The following is a 13,012-nucleotide window of genomic DNA, read 5'->3' as shown; positions in this document are numbered from 1 at the left end:
TTTAGTGTTTTTATGTTGCTTAAAATTGTGGATATTTGCAAACTAAGGCCACATAAATGTTGTGTGTTGTATTTATTCATGCTAGAAATGGTTGAAATGGAGCAACTTTTCCCGTATTCTCTATTTACATTTTTTGTTAGATTCCCTGCTATCTCGGTAGTTTCGCATAGGACCACGAAATTCACATTTCCGCCACTATTTTCCCACCACTGACGTTGCCACACAAATATTGATTTTTTAGCACCTCGTTGTGTCCTTCGCACAATATTTAATGAGCAGTTTCCTGTAAAATGTCATTTCCTCTCGTCACTTATTAGTTCCTGTCAAAGACCAACCATAAAAACCGGATACAGCCCTACCAATCCTCTCCGACGCATTCTTCACACTTGTGTTGGCGCTATCATTGAGATATTTGCACCGCATCAACTCACCCCATCAAAGTCCGTTCAAATTTGTCCTCTTCGCCGGTCGAGTCGTGACGGTTGCGCTCAGATAACGCTCCTTTATTTTAAGATTATCGACCTGGGTGGGACCGACATTCATCCCGTTGTTATCAATCATGGATAACGGAGATAAGAAACCACCCAAACCGGCCCTGTCGTTTGTTCCCCAATTCTACCGATGTTTGGCGATGAATTAGACCGGACGGTCGTTTTGAGTTAAGGTTTTTGTCAATAAAACTGTTTATTTACTGGCCCTAAGTAGGGGCTTGTATACCGATACCATCTAGCCCGTGTGTGAAATCGATACTTTGTTTTAATTGGGAACATAAAGACATTTCATCAACTGCTGACGTATTTCTTTATTTTTAGAACCTTCAAACCGACTACACTTCAGTATTGTCAACGGTATGGTATGTCCTTTTTGTCGAGGTAATTGTCAAATATTCGACGCAATTCTGTGTTCTGTTGACGCAGACTCATCACTTGTTCGCTGGTCATCTTACGTACTAAACCATATTATTAAGTAAAATATTAATGTCACAAAAGCGTAGACTCACCTTTCAGAAGCTCATGGTATCTCTTCAACCCGTCCACAAGGTAACTCCACAATTTCTCCCTTTCTTTAGGAAACATTTTAGTGTATTCTTCCCAGAAGCCCTCTATATCTTCTTCATCCATAATGCGAGACACAGTTGCTCGTGTATGAGTAATTCTTGTACTCATAGATGGCATACTAAAACATCGTTAGCAATTGTTTTTTTTTTTATTACGTATTTACCCACCTAGCTTTATGAATGTTGTATCTTGCAAGAAATTCTTTCAGTGCTTTTAAGACGTATATTGAACTTATCATCAAGGGATGGTGGTACTGACAAGGACCATGAACTAGACGAGGTGTCTCCGAAACAGAAACCTTACTCTCCATTTCATTACTAAAACATGAAGAAAAAATATAGGGCGTTATGGAAGTCCACGTAATAGATTTAATCACCAATATAGAACTCGTTAAAATACACATTTTTTACATATTAATCTTTCTTTAATCGAATGTTTTTTTTTACATTTTTTTTACCCCTATTTGACACTTCGCTCATGAGATAACCATCAATTGAAACGAAAGCGTGAGTGAAAATGTTTTTGTGAAGAAAGAACGATCGCTCTTCTAATACTCACAGTTTTTAGTGTTTTTCATTATAATCGAGTAATTTTTTTTCCTTCTTCGTTATCAATGGATGTGTAAACACATGAGCGGGTATGAATTTTAGGGTTCAAATTATATTTAATTTTAACTCTGTTTGGAAGAATTTGCCGAAACAATTTTAAATAAAAAAAATGTTTATTTTTTAATAATAATTAATGACCTAAATCGAAATTGTTAATTTAAGTGTAATGAAACTAATGAAAGTTATTTATCAAACCGTATTTTAGATTCAAAAAAAACAAAAATTTACAACTATATTTTCAGTGCACTCATCTGTATTTTTGGCTGCATAAGCGACAGCTAAATCGATGGTTTTTACGCTAAATAATAAAATTAAAAGTTAATAAAATACGAAGTTATTTTTCGTTTAATACAAAATCACTGTAAAGACTCATATACTAAATAATATAATAGGAAGTCGCTCACCAACGATACAAATTATTTAATATTATTTATAATTTTAATAGTTATTTTCAACTCCGTTCGTAATAACTTATTTTTATAATTAATAATTTACTTGATTTAGTTAATTTAAGTAGAAAAATAAATATTTTTGATTTAATGGAATTGAAAGTAATTGAATAGTAAAGTCGGTACAGGCTGCAAAGAAGCAAGGGAAAAAAATTATGTTGGTAACATTTCTGGTAATTTACAACATTTATAGTTGGCGATGTTGGCGCTTCTTTCTTTCATGAAATTTGAAATCCCTGTCAAATTGATATAACATTTACAAGGAGAACGTTTAATACACATAACCTAAAAGTCAGCAATTTGACAGTGCGTTTGACAGTTAAAAAAATGTAACTAGAATCCCGACGCACACCAAACAAGTAACTGTTGCAGTCGTTGCAAACATCGTTACATTAGGCAAATTTCTCAATGTCGGTTGCAAGATGCTTCTTTGCAACCTGTACCGATTTTATATTATTTAACGAGTTCGTGAGTAAATTGGGTTCTTTATGGCATGAGTGGGCCAGTTTAAATTAAAGACCCACGAGTACCATAAAGAGACCAATTTACACAGGAACGAGGTGAATACGACGTTTTTAGTTCGACGAGTCCCTTAAAGGCTCCAAATCGCTAAAAATCTTTAAAACTAGCTTGACGTTTCGTTTTGACAAGTTGTGACATTTATCAAAATCCGTTCACACAGGAGAAAATTCTGAAATTCTGAGAGTGTCGAACAAAAAATACTATTTTTCAAGTTAAAATTATAACTGTGCTTTAATTTAGATACTTTGAGTTGAGACCACCAAATTTTTACATCTATTTCTACTATTTAGCGTATACTTATTAATATCATCACTGACACTTCATCTTGGATTTTATCAGGTCCCCTGCATTCGCCCTTTAAGTTATCATCATATAGTATCACAGATAACGGACCAAACTCTATAACGGTTCCACCACGTTCATGATCCGCACCTGCTATATTTTTCAGCATCTCTGCTACAGCTGTAGCTGCTTCGTTAGCTTTGGTCTTGCTGTCTATAATATGGCATCTTCCAGTTTAATTTTTCTATTAAATGGAAACTTTCTTACCAGAAATATTTAACTCTGCGTATGTAGAGGGATCCATTTCGAGGATACCCATCAAACTTTCGTCCTCACCAACAACAACTATTTTTTCTGGAGCTACGCTGCAAATGGGACAAAACATGTAAGGAAGAAAATACTCAAAAAGAAGATCGATGTCGCTTCGTTCTTCAATTTTGAGGGCCTGTAAGTATGAATGTACTTTTTTAAATCTACTAGATTTTAAGTATTTACGGTAAAAACGTTGTCTACTTTAACTAGCGTTTTTTCATATTCCAAGTAAGGCTCGAGAATAGCATTTAATTGTTCTTCAATCAGAAATCCAGTTTTATCTGCAAGTAAGTTGAGTACCTGATTAAGAGCTCTTTTATAGAAAAGATTATTTTCGTTGTCTGTTGTTGGATTTGTAATGGTTTCTACAGTCTCAACCGTCAATTCATCAACCATTTTTGATTGTTGTTGTGGCAGTTGTACTTGTACTTGCTTGCTGCTTAACTTGCTGCTGGTTTGGCTCATTCCGGTTGTACTACTATTTATTTCACTTTTGGATTCAACTTTAGGTTCAGGTGCTTTCCAAAGCAATCCCAACTGTTGTTCGTATAAAATCTTGTCAATATCTAAAATTCTTTGGAACAAGTTATCCGCTCGTGCTTTATTCATATCCCAGATGTTTTTAAACTTCATGTTGTTCACTGCAGCTATATGATCGGCTTGTTTCTCAATCTCCAAGATGTTTTTACACAGTTTTTTCACTTCTGCGGTTAATTTTTCAATTTCCTGCATCGTCTGCGTGTGATATTCATTGTTTTTCTTCTTCTGTGAATTTATTGTGTCTTGAAGTTTGTTTATCCGCCGTTTCTGCTGCGATCTGATTATGATGTTCTCAGTTTCGCGCTTCTTCAGGATTTGATAATTGTAATCCAATTTTTCGCTGTTCATGATTGCTTCAACTTTTATTCGTTCCAGTTCTCGTTGAAGTTCATCGCAGTCATTTTCTAATTGGACTGTAGTTCCAAAATAGAGTTCTTGGAAGTCACGGTTTAAATTATCCATATCCTGAACAAAATTCCAATAGTCTTCCGATCTTTGTTCGGAATTGGCTTTCTCTTCGTGGTCTCGCTTTTTGGACAACTCCTCCCATTTCTTGTTGTTAACTTCAACCTGATGTTTTCGGTTGGCCAGAATTACTTCTTCCACCATTTGAAGCTCTTGTCTATACACTTTTCGCATAATTATAATCTAAAAAAGGTAAATTAGAATTAATTCTTTTATTACAAGTTAATAGGTCCTAATCATTGAATATTTTAATTAAATATGATCTTTTTTTTATTAACCTGATTTTCGATTCTGCGTGTAATGGAGTTAACATCTTCAATTTGTTTTCTTTGATCTATTGCAAAATTAATTTCAGCCATTCTCAGTTTGTCTTTCAGATCGTTGATGATGGCATCTTTTTGTCTGATAAGTTCGTCACATTTTTCTTTTTGGCTCCCAATATCTTCATTGATGTGAAGTGGATCATTGTACTTCAAAATTCCGGACCACTTATTTGTTATTTCATTGAACATAGCTGCTGCATTTTCAGCCTCTTCTTCCAGTTCTTTCAGCAATTTCTCTTTACCTACACCTTCACGTTCACGTCGATCTGCTTCTCGAGCTTCTGTAGCAACTCTTACATTGGTAACATACTCATCACCTTCTTGAATCAATTTTTCTAGAAGGCTCATGCTTTTCTCGACTTGCAGTTCTATTGGAGTTTTAGTCACTTCCGATTCAACAGTACCATCTTCGCCTGCTGCTTCTTGTGCCTCTTTTTGCCTGAAATTTTTTTATAACTTACTAAAGCACTCTGTCTTAAACAAAGAATTATTTTATTTATTATTAAGTATTTATTACTTGTGCAGGGCCTCGACACGTCTTTGTACTCTGAGCCTTCGGGCCATAATTCGCTCGGTTGGATTGTTAGAAGTGACTTGCGGTTCATAATTTTCATCTTCGGTATCTTCTTCTTCGTCAGCTTCCATTTTAAAAAAAATATTCAATAATTTGCCAAGTTATTTACAAGTTTGACTTTCCCTCGTCGTTGCCATGACAACGGCACAGTGCTGCCACTACACGAATGTCTGTTACCAGACGACGTTTCGATTTGGAAACTAAATTTATGAAACAGTATTCTGCATTGCCGACCGTCTTTTAACTTTCTTCGAGTTGCAATGGCGGTATGTTTTCTTGTTTTTACATAATAATTCCTCTATTTCTTCAATCATCGGTCCTTGTGAATTATAAAAATCAATTAAAAATATCTGTTTGTGTTACAAAAATTCCATTTTTGTAGTGTTGTAACGTATTTTTGTGAAATTGAGTCTGTGATGTGATTGCCAACATGTGATATGTATTACAAGAGTGTTTAAACTTATTTTTCTATTGTAGTTGTCTTTGAGCAAAGCAAGGATTTGTCAAATTAACTGTGTAGCTTGTTTTAAGTAAACTCGATAAACTTCATTAATCTTTATTGTTTGTTGTCAAACCTTAACCTATAAGTTAATAAAAGTATTTTGTGTTTCAGCCGGTAGCAAAGAAAGAAAAGAAAGACGTGAAGGACAAGTCGAAGAATCCCATGCGGGATCTTCACATTCGAAAATTATGTTTAAACATTTGTGTTGGAGAATCTGGTGACAGATTGACTCGAGCTGCCAAGGTAATCACCAACTATTTAGCTTGAGCCTAGATTACTTCATGCATCTATTTTCAGGTGTTAGAACAATTAACAGGACAACAACCTGTATTTTCCAAAGCCAGGTTTACTGTAAGATCTTTTGGCATTAGACGTAATGAAAAAATCGCTGTCCATTGTACAGTACGTGGAGCCAAAGCCGAAGAAATTTTGGAAAGGGGCTTGAAAGTCCGAGAATATGAATTGAGACGTGATAATTTCTCAGGTAGGAATTTAATGACTGTTGATATCTTTTAATGATTGAAATTATTTTTGATAAGTTGGCAACACATTGACGACTTTATGTTGGTACACTTGACCGGTAAATTCAAATTTGACAGTTCAAAAATAAAAATAAATCAAATTTTAACTAAATCTTAACCTAGAAAACGAATCAACAAACAACTTTTTGACAAATGACGTATCAATTATTCGGGAGTACCAACTCACTAAATTTGTCTCAATCATTAAAAGTCACCTGGTAGTAAACAATTTAATTTACAGCTTCTGGTAATTTCGGATTTGGAATCCAGGAACATATTGATCTTGGAATTAAATATGATCCAAGTATCGGTATTTATGGATTAGATTTTTACGTCGTCTTGGGACGTCCAGGCTTCAATGTTGCCCACAGGAGGCGAAAGCAGGGAAAAGTTGGTTTCCAACATCGTCTAACCAAGGAAGATGCGATGAAATGGTTCCAACAGAAATACGACGGTATAATTTTGGCAAGCAAAAAGTAAAGTGCGTATCGTATGGTTATGTTTTTATTTTAACATATTTGTATGACGACGCCAATAAATTTATTTAATAAAACAAGTGTGCTTTGAAAAAATCCCTGAAATGTAAAGAACAGCTTTTAATTTTTGTAGTTTTGGATAGGTGGCGCTACCTGCACTAATGTTACTTATCTCGGGACTAATAGGTACTAGTGCGTAAGTCAAGTGTCCTACTCTACATTAATTTTTATCCACTCAGAATTAGAGCAAAAAGGTAGTCACCTCGATAGTTGCCTTTTTTAAAAAGCTAGGCTCACTTAAATCAATAAAACCTATTGGTAGCGTAATTAATCTGAAGTGGGTTAACGCTTCGGGTTTAGTTTATTTATTAATTATTATACTTCGCATTTTAAATACAATGAATAGAGGGTGTATTTAGAGTATATTTTTAAAAAGTTATGGGAAAAGTTTTTGTCGATTGATTATACAGAATACTTTTTATAAATAACATGCGTGGAAAGGACGTATATTACGGCAACGACAATTTTCTAAAGCGCTTAAGGCTATCCGAGCTGAACAAAAGTTTGAATATTTAGTAGATATATTTTAGGGCTGATAAGATATTCTGCGACTCTAATTCTTATTCTAATGTATCAAATCTTCCGCGCCAACTCCATACTGCAATACTGGGGAAAGGTCCCCCATTATTCAAGAAAATATGGAAAAAAGCACAGATATTTAAAAGAATAAACATTTGGGGAAGTATAGGCTATAGCACATTTCATTATTACCAAATTTGGAAACATTTACCGTGCGATCGATAAAAAAAAATAATCGAATAAGCCAAGACATCGTTAGTTTACATTGTTTTATTTGACACAATTCTTTGAAACAGTAATATTGAAACTAGGACTGCCAACTGAATCATGAGCCATGGCAGTCATGGCTTATCCATTTTTTTAATTTTATGGTAGAAAGGTGTACGTACATGTTAATGTTTACTATTCTACCTATTTATATTCCTGCACTAATATAGCAAGCTTCCATTTGTTGTTCTCATTAAAACGAACAAAGTTTTTAGAACCCTTAGAAACAGCATTTGAATTAATATAGGTAATGCCAATAATGACGAAAGATATCTTTATTGAAATGAAAATAGAAATTATAAAAAACACAAAACCAGAACAAATTTTCAATAGGTATGACGTTTATGCAAGTGTTACACCTTTTACATCTCAGGGTAGGTAACGTTTGTTGCAGTTGCGCTTCCCAACTTTGTTCAGAACCCATCAGCATTTAGCCGATTGGATAACACATACCTAAAGCCCTATCGAATTGTTATCTTTATTCCTGCGCACATATTCAACAGTAATATCCCAGGTGCATGAAAATAACCGATTAAATTTTGACGTTTTGTCAAAAGGTTTTGCTTAGAAATACAGGTGTCCCAAAAATGGCGTACTAACGGTGCACTACGGCGTAGAAGAGATTACCGTAAATGTCAGAAAAATGTCAAAAAAAATCGATTGTACTTATTTGCTGATTTGGCGGTCTTTGAAACTGGCACTTAACAGGTCAATTATTTTGAAATATATAGTCAAATTTTTTTAATAAACAATTGTCAGTGTCAAAATGAAGTAAAAAACCACACTGTACCACCCTAAAATTTGGACATATGGACCAGCTGTATAACAATTTGACACCAAATCATGGTTAAGGTTATGTTCACTTCACTTCCCGTACTTTTCTTCCGTGAATTCATTTTCAAAACAAATTTAATGAGAAATCAGGAGAAACCTTTTCGAATTTGAAATACCCTCTCGCTCGTTAGGGCGCAGGCTCAGTTACATAAAAAAATGTTGACACTCAATGTGACCAATCGTATTATCATGAAAATCACAGTTTGGCTCATACCAACAAGACAACGTTTTGACAATTGTTTATTAAAAAAATTCAACTATATGTATGAAATTGTCATGACCGCTACCTCTAATCGTACATATTATCACAAAGTACAAGATCACTCACTACCAATATCTAGTTCTGCATAGTAGAGAATTTAGAAACTTTGGAAATCGAAAAAATTGTTTTAAATCCACTACGCTAACATTGCAAGGTAATGATGTACGAATATATCTTTGTTTACATTGTATTACCGTTAATAATGATAATAAAAATAATTGAATTTTTTGTCGGAAACATTTTTTCCATATTTTTTTCATGTACATTTAAACATCCTTGATAAGGTAGTAGGTAAGTAGTTTGTACGCCAATTTTGGGACACCTCTATCTCGAGTAAATTTTCCACATAACAAAATTTTGGGTGGAAAATTTACGAGAACTATTTCTTTAAGCAAAACGTTGCGACAAAAAACGTCAAAATTTAATCCGGTTATTTTCATGGACGCGGGGTATTCGGAATGGTTATTTCCTGAATCCTGAATTATTATGAACAAATAGATTTTATAGTTGACTCAAGTTGCAAAAAACCACTTGTCATTTGCAACAGCAGTTTTTCAATATTTTTGAACCAAATAAAGGCACAAAGGGGCCAGAAAATCATAGTTTGGATTGAATATTTTCCATATAAATACAGTTTTAAAGTAAATTTTAAATGTCTAATGCCATAAAAGTGCTGTTGCAAAGGCAAAGTCGTTTTTTGCAACTTGAGTCAACTATACCGGGTGATTCAGATTGGTATTCGCGCCCCTACATCTTTTTTGTTTTAAGAAAAAAGTATAGCAAACCATATATATTTGTAAATCGCTTGTGAAACTAAACTCGGTACAGGTTGCAGACACACTTGTCATTTGCAACAACGCTTTTAGGGCATTAGTCATTTGAAATTACTTTAAAACTGTACTTATATGGAAAATATTCAACCCAAACTATGATTTTCTGGTCCCTTTGTGCCTTTATTTGGTCCAGAAATATGAAAAAAATGCTGTTGCAAATGACAAGTGTGTCTTTGCAACCTGTACCGAGTTTACAATGGATGATGTCAAATCTTCTCTACGATGACATATGTCAAAGTTAAGACAGTCAACTTTTTTTTTTTTTAAATAGTACACTATACATTTCTTAGCCTATTCTTCTAAAGCTTTTTTTCCTACATTTGAATGTGCAAAAAAAGTTGACACTTACATCAGAAAAAAATCGAGAAAAATAATAAAATATGATTTAATTTATTCGAAAGCGTTATTTTCTAAAAAGAGCTAGTTAGCCAAACATTTGTAAATTCGCACTTATGTTGGTTCCCTGCATGTCACTATTTACAAGACAACCACGTAGTCAAAAAATAAAATTATTTGACCTTGTTTGTTTTCAAGCCTCGGGTGCGCCTCGGCCAGAAAACTGAGACTCAAACGAAATACCATACTGAATTTACTATGCTAAATTCGCGTTATGTTGGTTCCTTGCGTCTCACTATTTTAAGAATTACATAGCCAAAAAATACAATTATTTGACCGTGAAATACCCGATCCATGCTAAATTTACAATTAATTAGAATTTACACTTATTCGAATTTTACATAGTCAGCTATTCAAATATTCGAATAATTCGAATACGATTCCCAAGACTCATCATGTCATTCATGCACTATCAAAATTCAACTACATATTTTCATCGTGTCTACATTCAAAGCGGTACTATAGTCAGGAAGAAGTTAGGTTTCGAAGCCAGATGTTATATCATAGTTATTTATTTAAATGTAGGTTATAACATACCTAGCTATTTATTTAAATGTAGGTACTTTAATAATTGACGCTATTAATGTCAAAATTCAATTTTCTCCATGGCTAACTAGCTCTTTTTAGAAAATAACACTTTCGAATAAATTAAATCATATCTTATTTTTTTTCTCGATTTTTTCCAATTGCAAATGTCAACTTTTTTTACACATTCAAATGTAGAAAAAAAAGCTTTACAAGAATAGACTAAGAAATGTATAATGTACTATTTAAAAAAAAAAGTTGACTGTCTTAACTTTGACATATGTCATCGTAGAGAAGATTTAACAACGTCATCTATTGTAGTTTCATAAGCGATTTACAAATATATATGGTTTGCTATACTTTTTTCTTAAAATAAAAAAGATATAGGGGCGCGAATACCAATCTGAATCACCCGGTATAACGAATTTATTTGCAACATCTTTGACAATGATTGCAATGTATGAAGGAAATAATCAGTTGTAATTCGACTCGTGCTAACGCACTCGTCAAATTCATATCCCAGCGCTATTGACATTCGTAACACCACCGCAAAAATGATCTGCATAACATTGACTACGAGTCGTATTTGGAGGACTATTTAATGAATCAAATTCCTCAAATTTCTTTCAGTTTTTCAAATTGTACACTTCAATTTGTTAGAAGATAATATTTGTCTAATTTTGACATATAAAGTGACACTTTTCAAAATTAATTGACGTTTGGAAACGTCACACTTTTCGTAACTGGTTACGAAAAGTAAAATCTATCCTAACTGGTTAGGAAAAATTTATTGTATCACCAGTTGACACTGTCATATTTTTTGTTTTTAAGCAAAATAACCGTCCCTACTTACTTACTTGATATTTTAACACAATAATAATTAATTATTAATAAAATTCATTACTTCGTTTAACGTTTGAAGAAACTTTTTTTTGTCAAAATTAGAAAAAATCTTGTATGTAACACGTTTGGAAATGCAATTTTGTGTAACTCGTGTGATTTTGCGGGATCTCGCTGCGCTCGTCCCGCAAATATTCCACTCGTTACACAAAATAACGCATTTCCTAACTGGTTACATAAATAGCTATTTTGTGTTCGTTTATCGCTGCAAAAAATGTTTAATGAAGATTTTCATTTGTTTAAAATATTCACTTCGATTACTAGTATCTACAGTAGTCGCTGATATTATTGTACCGGGTGATTTTAAATGATTGTGACTTTTTTTCTTAAGTAAGTTGGGAACATTTTTCATAAATTATTTTGGCAAACTTGATACCAACACATTGGCGTACGTACATCATTTTGACATTTTATGTATTAGTAAATTGTGTCAAATAGGCGAGGACGCCTATGTTTATGTCAACTATCACATTAAAAAGCAGAATAACCAACAATAATACCTATTACCAACCTATGAAAAAAATTCACAATCATTTAGAATCACCCGGTGCTAGTCCAATATCCGCTGCAATTCTTTTGTAACCATGGAAATCACTAAAATTAAGTTTGTTTCATTGGTTGATGAACATTAAGTGACAGCTGAATTAAATAGTCAATGAATTAAATTTGGATTTTTGCTAATCCAAAATTGATTGCTATCGTTGTCAAAATTATACAGATCCAAGGACCAGTTACAAAATTTAATTCTTGGTTGAAAATCCCTTTCCAAGACTTCCACTTTCGTAAAGTGATTAAAAGGGATTAAAATTTTCACTTTTCAAATTGTTTAGGTAGTGGTAAAATAATCCTTTGCTTGCAAGTAACAAAAATATAAATGTAGAATGAGCATAAATCATGTAAAAAAAAATATCTTGTAACCACACGTTTATATTCACTTTGGAAGGATTTGTAAAATTAATATTACATTTTTTTAGTTAAGTGTGTTGTAATTATTTTTAATTACATAAATCTGGCCATTTTTAATTATATAATTATGGTTATAGTTACTACATACCTACTTATTATAATCATCAACTTAATTTACTTAATTGCAATGACGTAGGTACTTACATACCAGGTTAAACGTTTTGTTTAAAACTGAAAAAAACATGCATTATTTTAAAGTGGGTACCTACCTACTAGCTATTCAGAAAACTCCCCTGACATTTGCTGTCATTTGTATTTTTATATTCGTATGTAAATTTTTTAGTTTATTTATATCATAAGTAGGTAACCACCTAATATTTTAATTGGCTGTACATCGGACCTAATCATCCTATTACCGACCCTTATTTCAAAAGATTATCATTAATTATATCATTATATCAATAAAAGTATTACTTTACTCACTTGTTACATAAATAAGTATTTCACATTATTAATAAAGTTAATCGAATTATTGAATGTGTTATTTGTAATATCGTATCCTTTTCTGTTTTCCTTTATGATAAAAGTCAGGTAAATTCCGTGCCAAAATGTTGAATTAAGTTGGTGAAAACAAAATTACACTAAGTATACTAAATATAATGACAATTTTGATATTACTAGGATGCTAGCCCAATCAAATCTAAGTACACAACGTTGCCGGTTGATTTTCTGGGTAGAATGCAGTGTTGGTGGTTATTTGATTTTGGCACGACCTTTATTTACATCGAACAAAAATAATTAGGCTTATTTTAAATTACGTTTAAGATTTAAACCAAACCCAATGAATGTGTTAATAAAAAAACCTATTTACAATAGAA

The 13,012-nt window shown here is 32.9% G+C and overlaps 2 protein-coding genes across 2 annotated transcripts; one reads left to right on the top strand and one right to left on the bottom strand.

Annotated features, from left to right (window-relative positions):
• Positions 1 to 784: 784 nt before the first annotated feature.
• On the bottom strand, positions 785 to 5,282 carry LOC138138189 (dynein regulatory complex protein 1-like). The gene is made up of 8 exons (XM_069057979.1): positions 5,077 to 5,282; positions 4,515 to 4,998; positions 3,415 to 4,419; positions 3,187 to 3,364; positions 2,955 to 3,132; positions 1,226 to 1,375; positions 1,001 to 1,176; positions 785 to 949 (listed from the first exon to the last, which is right to left on the bottom strand). The coding sequence occupies exons 1-8, from the start codon at positions 5,202 to 5,204 to the stop codon at positions 843 to 845; spliced, it is 2,406 nt and encodes an 801-aa protein (XP_068914080.1). The 5' UTR covers positions 5,205 to 5,282; the 3' UTR covers positions 785 to 842.
• On the top strand, positions 5,282 to 6,712 carry RpL11 (ribosomal protein L11). The gene is made up of 4 exons (XM_069057980.1): positions 5,282 to 5,399; positions 5,747 to 5,878; positions 5,933 to 6,119; positions 6,398 to 6,712. The coding sequence occupies exons 1-4, from the start codon at positions 5,394 to 5,396 to the stop codon at positions 6,634 to 6,636; spliced, it is 564 nt and encodes a 187-aa protein (XP_068914081.1). The 5' UTR covers positions 5,282 to 5,393; the 3' UTR covers positions 6,637 to 6,712.
• Positions 6,713 to 13,012: the final 6,300 nt, after the last annotated feature.

Source organism: Tenebrio molitor, chromosome 9, assembly GCF_963966145.1.
Source record: "Tenebrio molitor chromosome 9, icTenMoli1.1, whole genome shotgun sequence".
NCBI classification, from domain to species: Eukaryota; Metazoa; Arthropoda; class Insecta; order Coleoptera; family Tenebrionidae; genus Tenebrio; species Tenebrio molitor.
This window is presented reverse-complemented; position numbering and strand designations above follow the sequence as displayed.